Below are 24,892 nucleotides of genomic sequence, written 5' to 3'. Positions count from 1 at the left end.
ACAGAATCTACCCCAGGACAGTCAGAAGGCTCCACATGTCCCGAGGAAAAACGAGGATGGAAACCAGAGTTGCAGAAAAATGGCGAAACCAAAGTAGCGGAACTAGCCCGATTATTAAGGGCAAACTCAGCCAACGGCAAGAAGGTCACTCAATCATCCTGATCTGCAGAAACAAAACACCTCAAATAAGCCTCCAGAGTCTGATTAGTTCGCTCCGTTTGTCCATTAGTCTGAGGATGAAAGGCAGACGAAAACGACAAATCAATGCCCATCTTAGCACAAAAGGATCGCCAGAACCTGGAAACAAACTGGGATCCTCTGTCAGACACGATATTCTCAGGAATGCCGTGTAAACGAACCACATTCTGAAAGAACAAAGGAACCAGATCGGAAGAGGAAGGCAGCTTAGGCAAAGATACCAAATGGACCATCTTGGAAAAGCGATCACATACCACCCAGATGACAGACATGCCCTGAGACACTGGAAGATCTGAAATGAAATCCATGGATATGTGTGTCCAAGGCCTCTTCGGGACAGGCAAGGGCAAGAGCAACCCGCTGGCACGAGAACAGCAAGGCTTAGCTCGAGCACAAGTCCCACAGGACTGCACAAATGACCGCACATCCCGTGACAAGGAAGGCCACCAAAAGGACCTAGCCACCAAATCTCTGGTGCCAAAAATTCCCGGATGCCCTGCCAACACCGAGGAATGAACCTCGGAAATGACTCTGCTGGTCCACTTATCAGGAACAAACAGTCTGTCAGGTGGACAAGAGTCAGGTCTACCATCCTGAAATCTCTGCAACACACGTCGTAAATCCGGAGAAATGGCTGACAAGATTACTCCCTCTTTAAGAATACCAACTGGTTCTGCGACTCCAGGAGAGTCAGGCACAAAGCTCCTTGAAAGAGCATCAGCCTTCACATTCTTTGAACCTGGTAAATACGAGACCACAAAGTCAAAACGGGAGAAAAACAATGACCAACGGGCCTGTCTAGGATTCAGGCGTTTAGCAGACTCGAGATACATCAGATTTTTGTGATCAGTCAAGACCACCACACGATGCTTAGCACCCTCGAGCCAATGACGCCACTCCTCAAATGCCCACTTCATGGCCAGCAACTCCCGATTGCCAACATCATAATTCCGCTCAGCAGGCGAAAACTTCCTAGAGAAAAAAGCACATGGTCTCATTACAGAGCAACCAGGGCCTCTCTGCGACAAAACGGCCCCTGCCCCAATCTCAGAAGCATCCACTTCAACCTGAAAGGGAAGTGAGACATCAGGCTGGCACAAAACAGGCGCTGAAGTAAACCGGCGCTTCAACTCCTGGAAAGCTTCCACGGCTGCAGGAGCCCAGTCAGCAACATCAGAACTTTTCTTGGTCATATCCGTCAAAGGTTTAACAACGCTAGAAAAATTAGCGATAAAACGACGGTAGAAGTTAGCAAAACCCAAGAACTTCTGAAGACTCTTAACTGACGTGGGTTGAGTCCAATCATGAATAGCTCGGACCTTGACTGGGTCCATCTCCACCGCAGAAGGGGAAAAAATAAAACCCAAAAAGGGAATCTTCTGTACTCCAAAGAGACACTTTGAGCCCTTAACAAACAAAGCATTCTCACGCAAGACCTGAAACACCATCCTGACCTGCTCTACATGCAAGTCCCAATCATCAGAAAAAAACAGAATATCATCCAGATAAACAATCATAAATTTATCCAGATACTTCCGGAAAATATCATGCATAAAGGACTGAAACACTGAAGGAGCATTAGAGAGCCCAAAAGGCATTACCAAGTACTCAAAATGACCTTCGGGCGTATTAAATGCAGTTTTCCATCTCCCTGCTTAATGCGCACAAGGTTGTACGCACCACGAAGATCTATCTTGGTGAACCACTTGGCACCTTTAATCCGGGCAAACAAGTCCGACAACAGAGGCAAAGGATACTGAAATTTAACTGTGATTTTATTCAGAAGCCGATAGTCAATACAAAGTCTCAAAGATCCGTCCTTCTTGGCCACAAAAAAGAATCCCGCACCAAGAGGGGAAGAGGATGGACGGATATGCCCCTTCTCCAGAGATTCCTTGATATACGAACGCATTGCGGTATGCTCAGGTACAGACAGATTAAATAATCTTCCCTTAGGAAATTTACTACCTGGAATCAAATCTATAGCGCAGTCACAGTCCCTATGAGGAGGGAGAGCACTGGACCTGGACTCGCTGAATACATCCTGAAAATCAGACAAATACTCAGGAACTTCCGAAGGAGTAGAGGAAGCAATAGACACCGGCGGGGAATCATCATGAATTCCCTGACAGCTCCAACTTGACACAGACATTGCCTTCCAATCCAAGACTGGATTATGGGTCTGTAACCATGGCAGACCCAAAACGACCAAATCATGCATTTTATGCAGAACAAGAAAACGAATCACCTCCCGATGTTCAGGAGTCATGCACATGGTTACCTGTGTCCAAAACTGCGGTTTATTTTCCGCCAATGGCGTAGCATCAATACCTCTAAGAGGGATAGGATTTACCAACGGCTCAAGAACAAAACCACAGCGCTTGGCAAATGACAGATCCATAAGACTCAGGGCAGCACCTGAATCCATAAACGCCATAACAGGGTAGGAAGAAAATGAGCAAATTAAAGTCACAGACAAAATAAATTTAGGTTGCAAATTACCAATTGCGACAGGACTAACAACCCTTGTTAGGCGTTTAGAGCATGCTGATATAACATGTGTAGAATCACCACAGTAAAAACACAACCCATTCTGACGTCTATGATTTTTCCGTTCATTTCTAGTCTGAATTCTACCACATTGCATTAAATCAGGTGTTTGTTCAGACAACACCACAAGAGGATTAGCGGCTTTGCGCTCCCGCAAACGCCGGTCAATTTGAATAGCCAGCGCCATGGAATCATTCAGACTTGTAGGAATGGAGAAACCCACCATCACATTCTTAATGGCTTCAGAAAGGCCATTTCTGAAATTTGCGGCCAGAGCACACTCATTCCACTGAGTAAGCACGGACCATTTCCGAAATTTTTGGCAATACACTTCAGCTTCATCCTGGCCCTGAGAAATAGCCAGCAAGGCTTTTTCTGCCTGAATTTCAAGATTGGGTTCCTCGTAAAGCAATCCGAGCGCCAGAAAAAACGCATCAATATTTGCCAATGCCGGATCTCCTGGCGCTAGCGAGAAGGCCCAATCCTGAGGGTCGCCCCGTAAGAAAGAGATAACAATTTTAACTTGCTGAGCTGAGTCTCCAGATGAACGGGGTCTCAGAGATAGAAACAATTTACAATTATTCCTGAAATTCCTAAACTTAAATCGGTCTCCAGAGAACAGTTCAGGAATAGGTATTTTAGGTTCAGACATAGGACTACTGGTAACAAAATCTTGTATGCCCTGCACACGAGCAGCAAGCTGGTCCACACTTGTAATCAAGGTCTGGACATTCATGTCTGCAGCAAGCTCAAGCCACTCAGAGGTAAAGGGGAGGAAGAAAGAGAGGGAAAAAAAAAAAACTCAGAATTTCCTTTCTTATTATCCCACTTCTGCAATGCATAACCATTCAACTTTGGCCTGGCATACTGTTATGACCCCAATGGCAGATGGTCTCAGAAATAAATACCAAGTCTGCAAACACAAAAAACCAGCTCATAGGGCAGTGGAACTGGGCTGACCGTATATCTAATCCTAGCACCACAAATAGCAGCAGCCGGGGAATGTGCCTACGTTGCTTCTAGATGTCTCGCGCCAGCCGGAGAACTAACTAACCCTAGAAGGGAAAAGATAGACCTTTCTTGCCTCCAGAGAAAAGACCCCAAAAGTTGGATACAAGCCCCCAACAAATAATAACAGTGAGGTAAGAAGAAAAGACAAACGTAAGAATGAACTAGGTATTTAGCAAAGAGAGGCCCACTGACTAATAGCAGAATATAGTAAGATGACTTATACGGTCAGCAAAAACCCTATCAAAATTTCCACGCTGGATATTCAAGAACCCCCGAACCGTCTAACGGCCCGGGGGGAGAATACCAGCCCCCTAGAGCTTCCAGCAAAATCAGGAATCACATTTAGTACAAGCTGGACAAAAAATAAGAGCAATACAAATAACCAAAAAACAAGGAAGCAGGACTTAGCTTAATTTTGCAAAAACCAGGACCAGCAGACAGGAGCAAACAGAAAGGACTGATTACAACGATGCCAGGCACCAGACTGAGAATTCAGGAAGTTAAAATAGCAACACCCCTGGACTAAAGACCCAGGTGGGTGCCAAACTGAGGAAAGACAATCCCAGAGTAATATCACTAGTGACCACAAGAGGGAGCCAAAAAAGTCTAATTCACAACACAGGATCCAGCAATAATTAACAACAGCCTTAGGTTTATGGGAGAATCTCAGCCAACTATGGAGGCAGTCGCCACCTCCAACAGTGTACTGCAAAAAACTGACCAGCACCACCGAACAGAATAAAGCAAGTGGGAACAGGCACAAACTGCTATGACTGCGTAATATGCAAACAAAAAAATAGAGCAGCCTCTGTAAGCTACAACAACCATATTTGATTAATAATAGGGTCACATCAAAGAAAGGTCACCTTGTCATGGCTGGTGGGCTCTTATGAATTGGCCAATTTATAGCACTATTGCAGTCCAAATGTCATATATTCAATGTTTGCATACATCTTAGTGGATACAGAGCCCTGCTGTATTTTTTTTTTGTATATAGTGTTTTAGATTTGATCTTACTGAGTATTTGGTCAGCGGATCAGTTTTTGCCATCACTGTTTCATCACTGATTTTCTTATCTGCAAAAAAAATTGCAAAGCTTCTCCTGCCTAGTGCAATGTGTGAAATGGACAGTGCACAGTTTGCACATAGATGGCATTCATCTGCTGTCTGTGGTTCTCACAATTCCGTAGACTTAGATGAATAATGTTCATCTGTGCCTTGGATCAAGAATGGAAATGTCTCCAGTGTTTTATTGCAGACACAAGGTCCATAAAAAAACATAGAACGGCTCTATAGATTATGACAGTTCATGTTCTATTCATGAAAAATACAGATGGAGCCTGAACATTGCCTTAAAGTGTAAAGTGAGAACCAACAAGAGGCATTATATAGGTATATATTGGGTGTTACGACAAACATAGGGGAAAATGAATGCCGATCAGTGGTAACAAATAGAGATGAGCAAACCAGAACTGTAATGTTCGGGGTTCGTAACGGACACTTAGTGGCCAGTGCTGAACTATGAACACAAACTTCTCCCCGATGTCCATTTTAGTGTTTGGAGTTCAGAGGAGAGAGAAAGGGGAAAGAGGGGCTAGAGAGAGAGAGGAAAAAAGGAAGAAAGAGCGAAAAAGAGAAAAGAAGAGGGGCGAGAGATAGGAGCCTTTTGCAGCTCACGACCATTTTACAGCACTAAAGTTGGGGTTCCCATTGACTTCAATGGGGTTCAGGTTCAAGTTTGGGTAGAGTCCTGGTACAGGAACCGAACTTTGGACTAAAGTTCGCTAGAACACGACAAACCCAAACATCCATGGTCCACTCATCCCTAGTCACAAATTATTACAAATCATCTGTTTCCCAGTGACTCTGGAGTCTCCTTATAGTAAACCGATTGCTTTGAAAATCTAACATTTCATTGAAAGTCGTATACGCAGCACAAACAGAAAACATCTTAGCCTGGATGTTACTCCATGAAAAAATGAGCATCTGCAGATATCAACAACTGAGTCTGAAATTCTGTCCATGATCACCAAGTAGATGCGCTAACAATCATAGAAAACCACTGGAAACACAAAAATGGACATTACAGTCACTTGACCCTTAGCTTTCGTATTTTCAAGCACGGCAAAAGTGGTAAAAGTAAAAGTGCTGCTCCTTCAAGTCTTGCAGCAATCTATCTTCATGAAATCCAATTAGACGTACCTTCAGCTGGCAGTACTTTTCAGTGCGATTTGCTAGAATATGCTCAATTGAATACACATCGCTCGGTAATTCTGTCTCAGCCAATTCGGTACCAAAGGCCTGGAGCATCTGAGCAATTTCCTTTACTGTCAGTGCAAAACCCTCGATGGCCTGGTTGTGGAATACAGAGGAATGACATGAAAACAGAGCAAATATTACACTAAGGTTTTACAATACTTGTTTATTCAACTTTTCCAGCTATGACAAAGAAAGTCAATGTCATTTTCTCATAGAAACCTGGATGTGTTCTATTGTGTTAGAAATGTTCTATCATTGCACAACAGTATTATTCAGATTTGCTTTGATATCACGGTTTCAGCTCCCACGTCGCTTCACCATGGGTGGTCTCAGCTGGATTGGCAAGTGATAACTTACTGTTCGTCACACAGTTGACCCTGCCGCAAAGCGGTGGGTGACCAAATAACGAGACATCATCACTTTTGGTCCAAATTGAGACCATGAACTGGCTGTTCTCGAGGACCGTATAGGGAATAGAACCATTGCGTTTAGCTTCATCTATTATTTAAGAACATTAACTGCCTTTGAGCAAATTTTATTATAGGTGGTAGAACCCCTCTCTGTTTTGCTAATTAGTTTCTGACCTTGAAAGGTCATTTAACCTGCAATTCATTCATATTGATGAACTATGGAAGAATCCAGGAGCTTCTGTGATTAGTATAGAATGATTGCATCTGTAATAATGGAGTTTTCTCAAAATGTGGTTATAGCATCATAGTAACTATATCGATCCATAACTCTTTCTTATGATATTGCTCACTGGTACCAAATGCTGATGACAGCAATTTTTTTTCACAAAGAGAAATGAGAATATGGCTCCATACTCCAGCATAGACATCTTAGTTCTTTTCGACAAGTTTGATTTCCATAAACAGTGATTCCCTTGGATACAGCTCTTATTGAATGGGCCTAATAATGTATTGATATTGGAACATGTACCATCAACATTTGTAGTCATGACGGCCTTTATTATCCATGCTGTAGAGGCAGCGTATAATAAATGAGACCATTTTATGTAGACCAGCTGACCGAGAAGATGGCTTTTTACATAGGAAAATAACAGAGGAGATAGAAATGGAAGATGTGGCCATAAGGATCTAAAATGTCTGAGCATTACAAAGTTGGGCTAACGCTTTACAATTTGTTATAGAAAAAGAGATTTTATCCTATTTGTTTCCTCCACGAAACGCAGTTGATCACCAAAGGACCAAATGCTCAGAGAATTAATGAAGCTATCTCTGAAATTTAAGACATCCCTGATCCTGAGATTACTTTGAAGCCAATCTCTTTCCAATAAGATCTATTTCTGGGATTATTCACATATGAATTGTTAGATCTTAAAGAAGTTTTCCCAAAATCACAAGGTATCTCCTATCGCTTGGACCCTCAGCCATCTTGAGACTGGAGCTACGATATGTCCAGACTCTGCTCCATAGACAATGAAAGAAATCGAGGCCGAATATGCGCAGTCCACTCCATTCTAGACCAGTTCCTGCAAAACCCCATTCGCAGGGTTCAGATAGGGGATAACTTGCCATTTTAGGAAAATCATATTTTGATGATGTGTTCCATGTGTGTAAAGTTAAAATCAAAGATTATAATGCAATTAAACCGAATATGTTCACTATAAAATCAGCATCATTTCCTCCATTGGGGCCAAGGATTTCTAATTTGACACTGTAGATTGAACATTAAAAAATGGAGTTCTATGAAAATGGAAAACTATGGTGACTGAAGAAAAAATAAGTGAATTTTTTCTTTACGCATTTGCATATCTTATTATGTTTTATCAATATGATTAAGTTTAAAATGAAAAAAACAACAACATGATATGACTTGTCTACGCCGTGATTTCTACAAGACGTCGTACAGAGAACACAAAAGAAAGAATGGCATTGAACATCAACAGTATTATTAAAAAAACACATAGAAATTTTAAAAAAAGAAAATGGAATGAAAGAAACGTAAAAAGTTAAAAAGGAGGTGAAGGCAATAACGGACAAGATAGGAAAGGGGGACATGGAAGATGAGAAAGAGAGGGCCCTGTGTTGATAGAGATATGGTGCGTTATGCTACATAAGTAGCCTGAGGGCAGACTGCTGCGGGATAGATGCAGATGAGTCTCCGCTTTCCACGAGATCCATATGTTGAGTTTTGATTGAGTGCCATTCAAGACATTTCTAATTAGTTCATTGGGCATAAATTTCTCTACACAAGCTGAGAATTGAGGGAATGAATGTGCCTCTTTTCCAAACATGGGCTATCGCTTACTTTGCTGTTAAAATGAGAAACTGAGAAGTCTGTTTTGTGACCTAGTGAGAATGGATGATTTGTGATGCAATAAACCTTGCAAGGGATCTCGAGAAGGAAGAATGGAGGGTAGTACATGCCAAGTCATGTACGCAAGACCAGAAGCAGGATACTTGTGGGCTTCTCACCTATATATGCGCATCCCCAGAAACATTTGTCAGGATAACCAGGGTTACGTTTTTTCTTTCAAGTGTAAAAAATACAACTTACTGTTCTGAAGACGACCCAGTCCCGGTGGCGATATTCCAGCGTGCCTCCGAATTCTGCTGTCAGTTGCTTTTCATCTATGTATTTAAGTAAATCTGATGCAGAACTGAGCATAACCACCTAGAGACATGAAGAAGGACATTACCTGATACATTTCTGACCGCCTTTCCATACAGATTTTAAAAAGGTTGTTACTCAACACATAAGGATTGCTTAATAAGTTGCCAGACTTAAAGTTTTAAAAAAAAGGTGTTTGCTAAACTGACAATAAGAAGTTCAGCCATATTGGTGAAACCTTGAAAATGAGCTCCACAGCAGATGACAGTAGTCTATTATTTAGTCAGCATGGTTAAAAGGGTTGTCTTAGCATGTAATATTGCTGGATTATCCACAGGATTGGTTCTCAATATCATCAGTGGGGTCCAACATCTAATCATCTGTAATTAGCTCCAACTCATATTTTCCAAAATGTGATGTGATCTGCAGTACACGGCAGCAGCTGCTACACATTGAACAAAACTCTTTATTCCTGTTCAAAGTTTTCATCCAGCAGCCACAGGAGCTAATAACAGCTGATTAGGTGTTGAACCCCCACTTTTCTGATACTGATGCTCTATCCACAGATAGGTCATCAATATAATAGGCCCAGGCAACTTGTTAGTCAATAACAATAGATAAAAGTGAAAGTTTCACTGTTAAATGCAGAGAAGCTCTGTAAAAAATGAGACTGCACAACAAAAACATAAACATGCTAATATCTCTTTAAGGCCTCATTCACATCTCATCTTCTAAGGCCACGTTCACACGTTCAGTATTTTACATCAGTATTTTTAAGCCAAAACCACCAGGAGTGGGTGATAAATACAGAAGTGGTGACATGTTTCTGTTATACTGCTCTACTCCTGGTTTTGGCTTACAAATGCTGATATAAAACACTGACCAAATACTGAACATGTGTATGTGGCCTAGGTGTTAGCAGTGGCAGATGCCTAACAGTGTCACCCATAGACTAAAATCGCAACCAATTAACATCTTATATATATGTTCATGACTGTTTCATGACATATCCACACATACGATAGGTGCCATAGCCTACCCATCACACCTTCCATTTAATGCATATAGCAGAAGCTATTTCTGAAACACACATTCACTTTAAATAAAAAAACTGAGAAGTGAGCTCAATGTAATGTGAAAGCAGCTTTAGAGAGATAACAACCATTTTTAGTATTACTCATAGGCTGTTATGGCATTCAATTAACATACATAGAATTGTTCAAAAGTTTTAGGCAGGTGCAGAAAAAATACTGAAAATCAAGAATACTCTCAAAAATAGAAGAGCTAATACAATATTTTTATTAACTAACAGAATTCAAATTGAATGAACAAGAGAGAAATCTAAATGAAATTAATATTTTGTGACCACCCTTTGCCTTCAAAACATCATAAATTTGTCTAGTTATGGTTAGCAAAGTTCATGAAGGAACTCAACAGAAAGGTTGGTCCAAACATCTTGGTGAACTAACCACAGATCTTTTGTGGATGTGGACTTGTTTAAATCCTTCTGTAATGGGCTAATTACAGTCCAATAGCTTGTAAATAAATGCAGAAATGTATCCAATAAACGCAGAAATTTGGAGCCAGTAAGACGCCTACCGGATGGAATTGCATGATGGATAAATAACTACCTGTATTTCTCAGAAGGACACCAAGAAGTGGGCAACTTTGAGGACCTGAAACGCAATGGTCGACCAAGGAACTAAGAGCAGAAGAAAGACACATCATACTTCCTTTAGAAATCTGAACATGTCCAGCAGTGCCACCAGGTCAGAACGGGCAGCAACCATTGGGACCCAGCTACTGTTGGTCTAGTCTGGCCAGAATTGATTCTCCTGGAAGAATCGTGACCAATATCTTTGACATGAAATCACATCAGAGAGACTCAAATATACTTGAAAACATAGGAACTAGGGTGCAAAAAAAAATCACAGCAGATGTTCTGGATTGATGAGTCAAAATGTGAAATACATGGTTGTTTGTTACAGTAAAGATTAATGTTGTCCTCAGTGCTGTGAAACGTAGGCAGATACCTTCATCCAATATCATCAAGGAGGCATCTGATGGGCTCAAAATATATTCTGCAGCAGGATAACGACCCCAAACATACAGTCCATGTAATTAAAAACTATCTGCAGCATTTAGAGCGATGGGTCCTGAAAGTGATGATATGGCCCCCACAAAGCCCTGATCTCAATGTCATGGGGTCTGTCTGAGATTACATGAAGAGACACAAGATGTTTGGAACAACCTCCCAGCCAAGTTCCTTCAAATCCTGTGTGCAAATGTGCCTAAAAGAATTGATTCTTTCTTGAAGGCAAAGGGCGGTCACCAAGTAATGATTTCTGACCTGTTCATTCAGTTTGTATTTTCTTAACTGATAAAAATGAACTTTTCACACGAGTATTTCTGAAATCTTTATTACTTTCCAGCATTTTTTCCATCCCCACCAAAAACATTTGCATAGTACTGTCTATCTTAGGAAGCCCATAAAAAACAATCACACCACTACTTAGAAGTGGCCCACAGTGAAGAAAGAAGGCGTCATTTTCCAGACTGTATTAACACTGGGAACGCCTTCAAAAACTTTACATGATTCTCAGAAAACACTATTAATACAACTTATATTTACTGAACCAACGAACTAACAAACAAACAATAAGATTTTGGATGTGACTTTTGAATACTGTAAAATATTACCGGAAGCTTCAATATAAAGTCCTCCTGGCTGAAGCGAAATCCAATGTCCGTGAAGGTCCGCTGAAAAAATCCTGTAGGTCTTAAGACCAAAACTAGATGCAGGTTCCCAGGAAATGAGTGCTAAAGACAAGTACAACAGCTAGTTAATGGCTGCATGCAAGAACACAACATTACAACATTGTCTATATCCGTCCAGCCTGAGCCCAAAGTGTAGACAGTTGTGGAGGCTTGTGACCGACACAAGGACCTGAAAGTATCGGACATTACTAATATCTGCATATACCTGAATAGGAATAAGTAAAGGTTTCACATGCTGTATACCCCCTTCTAGGTTTGGCTAATATATTTAACACTTTGTTGTACTTTTTCTCATTTCCATCTCCATACCATGTAGTAGAAAAGGAAACAATCCATTAGACTGTGCAATAAGTAGTAAATCCCCAATATGTTCTAGTGTTAAGTTTAACAGTAGCCTAAAAAGTAACTGTCATTTTATTTATTTTTTATTTTCCCATGATAATGTGAAACTTTGCAATGTATCTTTTCAGAGAAATCAGCATTTTTCGCCTCTGGGACTGATCTTTCATTCTGAATATTTTAAATTCGGAAGTAAGATCAGTGAAAGCAGACTGTTACATTACAGAGATAGGAAATGATAGTTGATGCTCATAAAGTTCTATGGAGAGAGCAGGGTGGAGGGGGAGGGAGTAGCTAGAGGCAGTCACAGACATTCAAGTCTGCTAAGAGGGCAACAATATTATGAAAAGTTTAGAAACGATAAAACAACTCCAAAAAAATAGTTTGTTATTTGTTAAAGCGCCACTACAGCGGTATACTTTGCATTTTACAACTTATCTCAGTAAATTACAATACTTTATAACACCATCTTGAAAAATAATGTTAAAATCTGAAATGTTGGCCTACTGAAATGTATGTTATTCAAGTGCACTCAATACTTGGTCGGGCTCCTTTTGCATCAATTACTGCATCAATGTGGCGTGGTATGGAGGCGATCAGCCTGTGGCACTGCTGAGGGGTTATGGAAGCCCAGGTTGCTTTGTTAGCAGCCTTCAGCTTGTCTGCATTTTTGGGTCTGGTGTCTCTCATCTTCCTCTTGACAATACCCCATAGATTCTCTATGGGGTTAATGTCAGGGGAGTTTGCTGCCAATCAAGCACAGTGATACTGTTGTTTTTAACCAGGTATTGGTACTTTTGGCAGTGTGGACAGGTGCCAAGTCCTGCTGGAAAATAAAATTTCCACCTCCAAAAAGCTTTTCGGCAGAGGGAAGGATGAAGTGCTCTAAAATTTCCTGGTAGATGGCTGCACTGACTTTACATCTTGATAAAACACAGTGGACCTACGCCAGCAGATGACATGGCTCCCCAAACCATCACTGATTGTGGAAACTTCACACTAGGTCTCAAGCAGCTTGGATTGTGACCTCTCCACTCTTCCTCCAGACTCCGGGAGCTTGATTTCAAAATGAAATGAAAAATTTACTTTAATCTTAAAACAACACCTTGGACCACTGATCAACAGTCCAGTTCTCTTTCTCCTTGGCCCAGGTAAGACGCTTCTGGAGTTGTCTATTGGTCATGAGTGGCTTGACACAAGGAATGCGACACTTGTAGCCCATGTCCTGGATACATCTGTGTGTGGGGGTCTTGAAGCAATGACTCCAGCAGCAGTCCACTCCTTGTGAATCTCCCCCAAATTTTTGAATGGCCTTTTCTTAACAATCCTTTAAAGGCTGCGGTTATCCCGGTTGCTTGTGCACCTTTTTCTACCACACTTTTTCCTTCCACTCAACTTTCCATTAATATGCTTGGATACAGCATTCTGTGAACGGCCAGCTTCTTTAGCAATGACCTTTTGTGGCTTACCCTCCTTGTGGAGTGTGTCAATGATTACCTTCTGGACATCTGTCAAGTCAGCAGTCTTCCCCATGATTGTGGAGCTACTGAAACAGACTAAGGGACCTTTTTAAATGCTTAAGAAACCTTTGCAGGTGTTTTTTTTAGTTAATTATTCTAAGTTACTGAGATAATGTTTTTTTGGGTTTTCATTGGCTGCAAGTCAATCATCCACATTAACAGAAATAAATACTTAAAATAGATCACTCTGTAATGACTCTATATAATATATGAGTTTCACTTTTTGTATTGAAGAACTGAAATAAATTAACTTTTTGATGATATTCTAATTTTGTGAGAAGCACCTGTGTATTGACCGTAAAATTATTAAGAAAAAAAAGTTATGGATCCTGAAATGTGACAATGAACAATGAAATAAACTGCTTAGTAGAGATGAGCAGATCTTTTAAAATTAGAATTCACCGGCTTTGCTGAATTTTGCCAAAAATTTAATCTGCAGTGAATTGATTTGTGCAGATCTCAGTACTGGAAAGAGAGAAAGGAAAGAAAGGAAAGAGGGATAAAGAGAGAGAGAGGGATCAGCCATGCCATATAACATTTGCCTGCTCTCTGATGCTGTGGGATATTGTGCTACACAATTTAATTTTTTATATGCAAATTGTGAATCAAATCTCAAAGTGTTTTTTTTTCCTCTGCGGATCGTTCCGACCATTTCTTCTGCCAAGGTTTGAAACATGCGATGTATTAAGGAGTTCAATGACCAAATGCTAGTGAATTCCTTCGAATGGAGTTCACTATTAATGTAAAGGTGACACTTTAGTATCAAAATGTGTGATATCTAGAGAAAAGAGTTCATACGTCACAATGTTCTGTGTCACTTGAACACTCCAAGGTCGCTGTGAAATCTCATATTCAGTCGAGGAGTCTTATAAGACACTTTTGAGAAGGTAACCCGAGTTTTCGGGATACAAATATAATCAGAAACTATAAAGATTTCCTACAAAGTAATGAATGACCTTGTCTGGAGACTTTAGTGGAGAAGTCAATAAGCTCCAGCACACATAGTAGGGTCGTATATCACTTCAGCACCTTGGACAGCAGAGACAGTGAGAATCCTAGGAATGAGCCTGTGGGATGTTAGGACTTTGGTGTATTACAAGAGATCATACATGCCAACCAGAATGGCTCCGAACAGCAAGGCACAATTTCTTACTACATGTTTTGTCATTTCCAAGCACCACATTTAGCAGTCGTAATACTTAAAGGGTATGTTTTTATTGCAAAAGTAATGCAAATAGTCTACAAATGTTCTGCTTTTGGGGGTATACAGCTCCTATGCAAACCTAGGTCTCTCCATGGATAAAGGAGTTACTCGGCCTCGGGGTACAAGTCTGTGGCATCTGGGCACTGTCAGGATTGTTTGGTGCCTGGAGTGGGTGGTCATGTGATCGCAAATATGTGATTTGCATACTTCCAGCCACATTCAGACTAGACTGTCTGGTTTCGCACAATACACTTGAATTGAGTGAAGCTGCACGTCTAGTCGGCATGTGGCTGCATCTATGCAAAACACATACACCCTGCTCCCAGCGATGGCACAGGAGAATTACGACAAGTCTGCAGTCAGGCAGTGACTGCAGACTTGTACACTATGGCCGGATAACCAGTTTAAAGACTACAAGAAACCACTGCTTACAGAATAAAAGATCTTCCATCTTCTACCAGAGATAATCACAGCATGATTTGAAGGCATACAAGAGTTTGTTTGTAGTAGTAACTATGTGAACACATGGGTCTGCATAGGAGCTTTGTACACAACACAACGGGTAATTTTTCAGTTTAGACAACACAACATAAAAAATAGTTGACATACTACAAAACTATCATACTACCTCTAATATATACTTCGACTTCTCTCTCTTTCAATTGCATCATTTAATTACTTTACTCTTGTTTAGTAGAGCTATACCCACCAAGGAACTACAAGCTCCAGCACATCCTTCCTCACTAAGTGATGGAAACTATCATCGATACTATTGGTTTCAGGATGATCAAACAAGCTAATTTTTTTTTAGCACTTTTAGGACGTAGATGTCACCACATTCTTTCTGGTCAATAAAGTTACACAAGAATGGAAATAAAGTTTCAAAACCAAATAATATAGTTATTATGTCTGCTGACATTGCACCTGCAGTAGAACTACCTGTCCCAGAATATGCTGCCAGCCGATCTGATATTTTGTTTTTACTCGAGTATTGCAAGTCTAAACATTTAGTTATATGGTTCCATTTATTTTATTGATTCGGATTATTTCATTTCCAAAGTAAAGCAGATGTATAAAGGTAGCAGAGCTGACCTTATCATTTGTAGCTAACTCTAATATTATTATCGGAGTTTAGAGACTTAGCGCCAACATATCTGACAAACTTACACGTAGATTGAATTTGATATTTGAGCAAAAAATATATATATATATATATATATATATATATATATATATATATATATATATATATAGTGAGACGTTTTATACATAACGATCCAATGTCAGAAAGTGTTTCATAAAATGACAAAGATGCAGGGAAGTGTAACTTGGCTGTCATCTCCTAGCTATATGAAGTCAATGGCTTGTGTTGCATTAAGAGTTAACTTTTTGCGGTTTTATCTTTCTTGTGCATTAGTTAAGAAAGGCTCCATGTGAAGATGAATAAGTGCAGAATTTCTATTTCTAAACATAAGTAAGCACAAGATCCCAGATCTAGGCCAAGTGTAGCCAGCGCCAGCCCCGAGATGCCGGGCAGCATGCTTCCGGACAAGAATGCAGCCAGCGGTGACCTGAAGTGCTCTGGATGTGTAATGATGGAAGAAACTTGGCTATGTGTCTGCAGAGTGGGATCTGCATTATGTATGTCGTGTCCATCAGTGGCTCTTTGCTGCAGTACTGAAGCCTCTGAACTTGGGATGTGCTGCACAGACTGCAGTCAGAGCCCTTACCGCATTCCTTCGGAACCTCATCATCCCTCTCGGGGGGTTTCCTTCCGCCATGTCCTCTGATGATTATTCTCCTTGTGCTATTGTCAGGGCAGCATTGGTGATATATGATCTGGCTGCTGGTGAGTGTTTAGGAATGGCTAAGTGACTGCAACCGTTGATGAGCTGAAGCCGTGCTGCTGCGGCTGCAGACGTTTCCATTAGCACAGCACTGCGAAAACTACACAACTGCTCAGAGCCTTGCATTGATTCGCCAGCATTCATGTTAATCTCCAGCAGACACTCGTTCACTGGCTCTCATCGACTGCGCACACAGCCCGGACCAGCCAGCACACCTGTCCCCTGCATGTGACGGGATGGCAAGGGGAGCAGTTAACCTCTAACATGCCAAATGGGACGTACAGAGGCGATTCCACTATGACTCTGCAGTCACAGCAAGTAGAGGAGTCTTCTGCAGTCTTGAGCCAAAACCAGGAGTGGATCACAGTGGGATGAGAAGTTATGGATCCGAGCTGAAATTCTGGGTCTGACCAGATGGATCACACTTTTATCACAATAGGATAGAGGGGAGCTGCTGAAATTGCCCCATTAGGGTACACTGGGGAAGTTGCAGCAAAGTTCTCTGCATCTGTACCACGTTATGGACTATGGAGACGAGATCATTTTTACTCTAACACAAAGGACCCAATTCATCCTTTGCATTTTTTTTTAAGTCACTCTTCTTTTGTCTTGCGACATTCGTTGACATATTTTCTGCTAATTTCTTCAAAATGGCTCAAGCGGTCCATACATTTTATCGCAGCATAAAAAATGCACAGTATTTTTTTTGTCTTCAATCTGTTTTGCAACTTTTTAGGGGAAAAAAAGTAGCATATTCCGCTAATTAGCGCAAAAAAAGATGCAAAAAATTTTAGGAGGGAGGTTCGAGTACAATTACGCAAAACTTGTGAGACTTTAGACTGTCGTGATTGGAGGAAAGCGCTGGAACCCTCAAAAGTCACCCACAATTAGAACCATAAAAGAAAATAAAACAGAGAAACACATATGAAACAGACTGAAACAGTTTCAAATTAAAAGAATAAGGCGAAAATGAAAAACAGCTGAAAAACGCCAAAACTAGACAAAAAGAAGGTGCGAATACAATGATGAATTGAGCCCAAATAAATATTATGAAAGCCTAGATAAAGAAGCCCTCCTCCCATCAAAGTTTTTGTCCTCCTATTGTTCATTTTGCCTTTCTACCCATCTAAATTCTTCTCTTTTCTCTGCTCTATGTAGAAACATGAAGTCTTGTACCTGCAAAAATGATTCCCCTGCTCAACTCCTGACCCATCTGCCTCCCTTTTCCCTCCTGCCAGGTACTTATGACTCATGCAGGGAAAATTGACCTCCTTAGAAAGATTCAGCTAGTCAGCTTTTAATCACATGATGTCATAAACCTAAAGGAAAAGAGAAGAATTAGCCGGGTAGAAAGGCAAAATGAGCAATTGTAAGTACACAGTGCTATATAATATAATGGCTGCAATATATTAAGAAGATAACAAATTGTATGGCAGGAGTGCTTCTTTGATCACAGAGCCCCATATTGTACTAAGAGTAAAATTCCTAAATATTTCTCTTCAGACATTTCCTACGTATTCCTACCTCAGGAACATAGAACTAGGCTCTGCTTTCTCAGACTCCTGAAGAGCAAAATGTCTTAATTACACAAAAGCACATTCCTTCCACCAAAAAAATGTTTTTTTTAACCCCTTACTGCGATCAGACGTACTATTCTGTCCGATGGCAGTATCCCCCGCTTTTTGAACAGCTGACATGTGCCCGCAATAGGCGCGGGTGGAATCGCGATCCACCCATGCCTATTAACCAGTTAAATGCCTCTGTCAAATGCTGACAGCGGCATTTAACAGGCACGTCTGGCTATCTGGCCGGAAATGAGCGCACCGCTGACCCCCATCTTGTGATCGGGGGTCATCGGTGCATCGGCATGACAACCAGACGTATCATTGAAGACCTCTATGGTTGTTGATGCCGTATTGCTATGAGCACCACCCAGTGGTCGGCGCTCATAGCAAGTCTGTAATTCTGCTACATAAAGGCGATCTGAGCATCGCCTCTATGTAGCAGAGTCGATCAAGTTGTGGCAGCTTCTTGCCTCCAATGGAGGCTATTCAAGCATGCCAAAAGTAAAAAAATATGCCCCATTCAAAATAAAACAATAAAAGAAAAAATCAAACCTACACATATTTGGTATCGCCGCGTTCAGAATTGCCCGACCCATCAATAAAAAAAAGATTAACCTGATTGCTAAACAGTGTAGCAATAAAAAAAGTCAAAACGCCAGAATTAAAGTTTTTTGGGTAGCCACGACATTGCATTAACGGGCGATTAAAAGAACGTATCTGCACCAAAATAGTATCATTAAAATCATCAGCTCAGCACACAAAAAATAAGCCCTCATCCGACCTGAGATCCTGAAAAATGGAGATGCTATGGGTATCGTAAAATAGGGCTTTTTTTTTTTTTTTTTTTAGCAAAGTTTGGAATTTTTTTTCACCACTTAGATAAAATAGAACCTACAACATGTTTGGTGTCTATGAACTCATAATGACCTGGAGAATCATAATGGCTGGTCAGTTTTAGCATGTAGTGAACCTAGCAAAAAAGCCAAACAAAAAACAAGTGTGGGATTGCACATTTTTTGCAATGTCACCGCACTTGGAATTTTTTTCCCGTTTTCTAGTACACCACATGGTAAAACCAATGGTGTCGTTCAAAAGTGAAACTAGTCCCGCAAAACATAAGCCCTCACATGGCCATATTGACAGAAAAATAAAAAAGTTATAGCTCTGGGAAGTAGGGGAGCGAAAAACAAAAACGCAAAACCTAAAAAAGCTCCGGGGGTTACGAGGTTAAACATATGGTTATTGTCCTGAAGAAGAAGTTGGAATAACTTGCAAATGTGATGACTTTAAACCAACAAAAATTGTAACACTTTCATTATGTGAACTGGATTTAGATCATTCGAGAGCAGTGCGGAAAATCAACAATTTTACTCCAAATTCATATAACTCTGGTCGAAGGGCCGTGGACCTGCAACTGCTATTTCCTCTATGTCTTTACCTATCAGGTTAGCATAACATTGTTTAATTTTTAATTTTATTTACCCGGATTAGACAATATTTGTGCTTATTTTTGCTCCTAGATTTCTTCAATCTTAAAATTTAAGTATGCAATAACCTTTCCAGAGAGGAAGAGGAAAGGAACAGTGCCACGTGTTGGAGTAGAAATCATAAAAGCCAATATTGATTCTGTTAAGAGCCTTGCACATGAATTAGGATAAGAAGTAACACCAGAAATTCTATTTGCAGACATGTGCTTCGGGGTGTTTGCCCCTCATTAGTGCAAAGCAGGATAACTGGTTTGGCTGCGTGAGAGGCCTCTGACTGGTGGTTTAAGATGTAAAGCTACTCTTTAAAGAGAATGCCAAGTTGGCGTAGGGAGACTTATAGGCCATGCAATGCTCCTCTGGGAATTTGAATGTGCAAGTAGCCTCTTCACATATTTAAATGCAGATTTAAATTCAAAGAGGAGCATTTCATGGATTATATGTCTCCTTAGGCTGACTTGCACATCTCCTCAAGAAATATCTTGAACCCTTATGCCAGCGTCACACTCAGCGTAAGCCGTAATACGGAGAAATGTTCACAAAATAGTGATCCGTATGTCCTCCGTAGGCAGGGTGTGTCAGCGTATTTTGCGCATGGCATCCTCCGTATGTAATCCGTATGGCACCCGTACTGCGATATTTTCTCGCAGGCTTGCAAAACCGACATCTAATGGATTTATGTGCTCAAATGTCCGTTAAAACATATATACAGTATATATATATATATGTCATTGAGACACACATATATATATTATGTATTTATATTTAATTCAGCGCGATATATGTGAAAAGCCGGTAATTCAATTGCCGGCTTTTCATTTCTCCTTCCCAAACCCGACAGGATATGAGACATGGTTTACATACAGTAAACCATCTCATATTCCCTTTTTTTTTGCATATTCCACACTACTAATGTTAGTAGTGTGTATGTGCAAAATTTGGGCGCTGTAGCTGCTAAAATAAAGGGTTAAATGGTGGAAAAAATTGGCGTGGGCTCCCGTGCAATTTTCTCCGCCAGAGTGGTAAAGCCAGTGACTGAGGGCAGATATTAATAGCCAGGAGAGGGCCCATGGTTATTGCCCCCCCCCCCTGGCTACAAACATCTGCCCCCAGCCACCCCAGAAAAGGCACATCTGGAAGATGCGCCTATTCTGGCACTTGGCCACTCTCTTCCCACTCCCGTGTAGCGGTGGGATATGGGGTAATGAAGGGTTAATGCCACCTTGCTATTGTAAGGTGACATTAAGCCAGATTAATAATGGACAGGCGTCAATTATGTCACCTATCCATTATTAATCCAATTGTCTGAAAGGGTTAAAAAACACACACACACGTTATTAAAAAGTATTTTAATTAAATAAACAAATAGGTTGTTTTAGTATTTTATTGCTCTCTCAATCCATCCGGAAGACCCTCACTTGGCAAAATAATAAACCAACAATATACATACCTTCGGATGAACTGTCAGGTCCCACGAAGTAAATCCATCTGAAGGGGTTAAATCATTTTACAGCCAGGAGCTGCGCTAAAGCACTCGCTCGTGGTTGTAAAAACCCCGGGTGCTGAAAGGAAAGCAGGGTGATCTGTACTTACATTGAGTCGCGGAGTCAGTGTATTATTTGCGCAATACGCTGACAAACGCAGCATGCTGCGATTTTGTACGGCCGTAGAAAGCCGTATAATACGGATCCGTAATATACGGCTGATAGGACCAGACCCATTGAGAATAATTGTGCCGTTTGTTTGGCGAGTTTTACGGACGTATTTTCTGCGCTCTTACGTCCGTAAAACTCGCTAGTGTGACGCCGGCCTTATACCCACTTCTATTAGCCTCTCCTGTATCTGAATCAGCTCCAATGCTTTGCACTGATGAGGGGCATCTGTTCGAAGTAGCAATCTTAAAAATTAACAACGACCCCAAAACACTTGTCTGCCAATGGAATTTCTGGTGCGACACCTTAGGCTACATTCACACTAGCGTCGTGCACTGCACGTCGCTATACGTCGTTTGGTTACAAAAACGCATCCTGCAAAAGTGCTTGCAGGATGCATTTTTTCACCATTGATTAGCATTAGCGTCGCATTGCGACGCTTTGCCACACGTCGCAACCGTCGTGCGACGGTTGCGCCGTGTTGTGGTGGACCGTCGGCTGCAAAAAACGTTACATGTAACGTTTTTTGCGGCCGACGGACCGCCATTTCCGACCGCGCATGCGTGGCCGGAACTCCGCCCCCACCTCCCGCACCTCACAATGGGGCAGCAGATGCGTGGAAAAACAGCATCCGCTGCACCCGTTGTGCGGCGCAAACAACGGTAGCGTCGGTACGTCGGCCCGACGCTCTGCGACGGGCCGAGTACGACGCTAGTGTTAAAGAAGCCTTAGTCTACTTGATGTGGACTAAAGTCCTTTAAAGTGTCGATATTGACTTTTAGGATTGCTACCTCCGATAGGTGACCCTAGGGTTTCTGTTATCTTCCTCTCTGGAAAGACTACTCGCATAGGTAGTTTCAGCTGTTTTACACATAGACAGATCTGTGACTGTGCCTTTAGGATCTGTACTTGCCTCCATATTGACTGTCCCTGAAACAGAAAAGAGTTCTATATACTTTTTACCAATTCGAACGAAGAGCTGATTTGTTTCATTGTGAGTTGGAGCTGTGGTTTAGGCCTTTTCATCATTCTCCGCCAGTTTAGGACATTCAGATAAGGCATTTGTTAGCACAACACAATGAGTCAAGTTATTCCTCCTCGCAGAAAAGTATCATAATACCCAAAACCCGAACTAGACACTTAACACCACAAAAGCCATTGAACGTGGTAAGTTGGGTGTTGAATAACACTTTTCTGCACCACGTGGTGCCATGTCTGTTAGGTTAAAGGGAACCTGTCACCCCCAAAATCGAAGGTGAGCTAAGCCCACCAGCATCAGGGGCTTATCTACAGCATTCTGTAATGCTGTAGATAAGCCCCCGATGTATCCTGAAAGATGAGAAAAAGAGGTTAGATTATACTCACCCAGGGGCGGTCCCGATCCGGTTCTGGTCCGATGAGCGTCGCGGTCCGGTGAAAGACCTCCCATCTACTTATGATGACGTCCTCTTCTTGTATTCACGCTGTGGCTCTGGCACAGGCGTACTTTGTCTGCCCTGTTGAGGGCAGCGTAAAGTACTGCAGTGCGCAGGTGCCGGGAAAGGTCAGAGAGGCTATTATATACAGCTTCTCATTACTTTATCATTGTATTAAACAGGATTCAGTTTCCAAGTAGGGAATATAATGGACACATGACAGCACAATGAGAATGCTCAGCGGCTGGAAGAATCTGCAAGCAGTATCAGTGCTCTGTCCCAAATTCAATCATTGTTGTCACAGCTCAAGGTTACAAGCAATAAGCATAATTCTGGTCATTTCAATTTCTGCAGAAAAAGCACACTGGTGTTTTAGTCCACAGTCACATCTCACAATTTTTTTTTTGCCTTTTGCAACCTCCGGGTCAGTAATATGCACCAATAAGATATATTGTATCTTAGGACGATATACCTCTACATTATTTGGATTTCATGCAATGGCACCTGCATGATATTACGCTTCACGAAGACTGTATATGTACTCCAGTGTCCACCCATTCAGGCAATTTCTGAAAAGTTTCAACAGGAAGTGCAGACATATTTGTTACAAAAAAAGGTTACATGTTTCTATTCTTTAGCTATTATATACATATTCAGTGGGGAAAATAAGTATTTGATACACTGCTGATTTTGCAAGTTTTCCCACCTACAAAGAAACGAGAGGGCTATAATTTTTATCGTAGGCACAATTCAACTGTGAGAGACGGAATCTAAAAAAATCCAGAAAAATTGTATGACTTTTACATAATTAATTTGCATTTTATTGCATGAAATATATAGTTGATACAATAGAAAAACAGAATTTAATATTTGGTACAGAAACCTTTGTTTGCAATTACAGAGGTCAGGCATTTCCTATAGTTTTTGACCATGTTTGCACTCACTGCAGCAGGGATTTCAGCCCATACCTCCAAACAGATGTTCTCCAGATTCTTCAGGTTCTGGCACTGGGCAACATTGAGTTTCATCTCCCTCCAAAGATTTTCTATTGGGATCAGGTCTGGAGACTGACTAGGACACTCCAGGACCTTGAAATGCTTCTAACGGAGCCACTCCTTAGTTGCTGCAGTTGTGTTTTTCGGGTCATTGTCATGCTTACCATCTTCAATGCTCTTACTGAGGGAAAGAGGTTGTTGGCCAAAAACTTGCGATACATGACCCCATACATCCTCCCTTCAATACAGTGCAGTTGTCCTGTCCCCTTTGCAGAAAAGCACCCTCAAAGTTTGCTGTTTCTCTCACTATGCTTCATGGGTGGGACGATGTTCTTGAGGTTGCATTCATCCTTCTTTCTCCAAACATGGCGAGTTGTCTTGATACAAAAAAGTTCTATTTTGGTCTCATCTGACCACATGACCTTCTCCCATGCCTCCTCAGGATCATCCAGATGGTCATTGGTGAACTTCAAAAGGGCCTCGACATGTTCTGATGTTAACAGGGGGACCTTGAATGCCCTCCAGGATTTTAATCCATGACGACATAGTGTGTTACTAACAGTAATGTTTGAGACTGTGGTCTCACCTCCCTTCAGGTCCTCACGTGCAGTTCTGGGCTGATTCCTGACTTTTCTTAGAATTATTCTTACCCCACGAGGCGAAATCTTGCATGGAGCCCAAGACAGAGGAAGATTGAAAGTCATTTTTGCATTTCTTTCCTTTTCTAATAATTGTGCCAACAGTTGTTGCCTTCTCACCAAGCCACTTGCCTATTGGTCTGTAATCCATCCCAGCCTTGTACAGGTCTACAATTTTGTCCCTGGTGTCCTTAGACAGCTCTTCAGTCTTGGTCATGGTGGAGAGGTTGGAGGTCACTGATTGTATGAACAGATGTCTTTTATACAGGTAACAGGTTCAAATAGGTACAAGTAATACAGCTAATGAGTGCAGAGTAGGAGGGCTTCATAAAGAAAACTAACAGGTCTGTGAGAGGCAGAATTTGTGCTGTTCGGCAGGTGATCAAATACTTATTTCATGCAATAAAATGCAAATTAATTATATAAAAATCATACAATGTGATTTCCTGTTTTTTATTTTTTGATTCTGTCTCTCACAGTTGAATTGTATCTCCGATAGAAATTACAGATCTCTCCATTCTTTGTAGGTGAAAAAACTTGCAAAATTGGCAGTATATCAAATACTTACTTTCCCCACTGTATGTATGCTTATGCAACTGTGTTCACTGGCTTCTTTTCATTTTGCCTGTATGTAAATCAATGCAGAAATTTATGTCGGCAATAATAACTGCTGCCACAAGATGCCTCTGTAGTACCATAGACTATGGAAGGATATATAAAGAGCTGTTAGCAGTAAGTCAAACGGTGTGTGGCTGAATCCACATGAGAGAAATAGATGAGCTGTGTCTCCAAAGGGGTATCATTTTGGAGACACTATGTAGAGGAGGGAGATGTGTGAGAGGGGAAAGTGCGAGCAGGGTGCA

At 41.3% G+C, this 24,892-nt stretch overlaps 1 protein-coding gene across 2 annotated transcripts in view; it reads right to left on the bottom strand.

The window, feature by feature from the left end:
• MCF2 (MCF.2 cell line derived transforming sequence) overlaps window positions 1–24,892 on the bottom strand; it is a 181,614-nt gene that overhangs the window by 99,039 nt on the left and 57,683 nt on the right. The window contains exons 1-4 of one of the 2 annotated variants that reach the window (XM_077285262.1): window positions 16,164–16,619; window positions 11,293–11,412; window positions 8,539–8,655; window positions 5,962–6,111 (exon numbers count right to left, since the gene is read on the bottom strand). In XM_077285262.1, coding sequence (XP_077141377.1) covers window positions 5,962–6,111; window positions 8,539–8,655; window positions 11,293–11,412; window positions 16,164–16,214 — 438 coding nt within the window. In that variant the 5' untranslated portion in view covers window positions 16,215–16,619. Of the gene's footprint in view, window positions 1–5,961; window positions 6,112–8,538; window positions 8,656–11,292; window positions 11,413–16,163; window positions 16,620–24,892 lie in introns of those variants that run through there. The other variant, XM_077285261.1, reaches the window with a different exon arrangement.

This window comes from Ranitomeya variabilis, chromosome 2, assembly GCF_051348905.1.
Source record: "Ranitomeya variabilis isolate aRanVar5 chromosome 2, aRanVar5.hap1, whole genome shotgun sequence".
Taxonomy (NCBI): Eukaryota; Metazoa; Chordata; class Amphibia; order Anura; family Dendrobatidae; genus Ranitomeya; species Ranitomeya variabilis.
The sequence above is the reverse complement of the archived record's forward strand: the minus strand, read 5'-3'. Positions and strand labels throughout refer to the sequence as shown.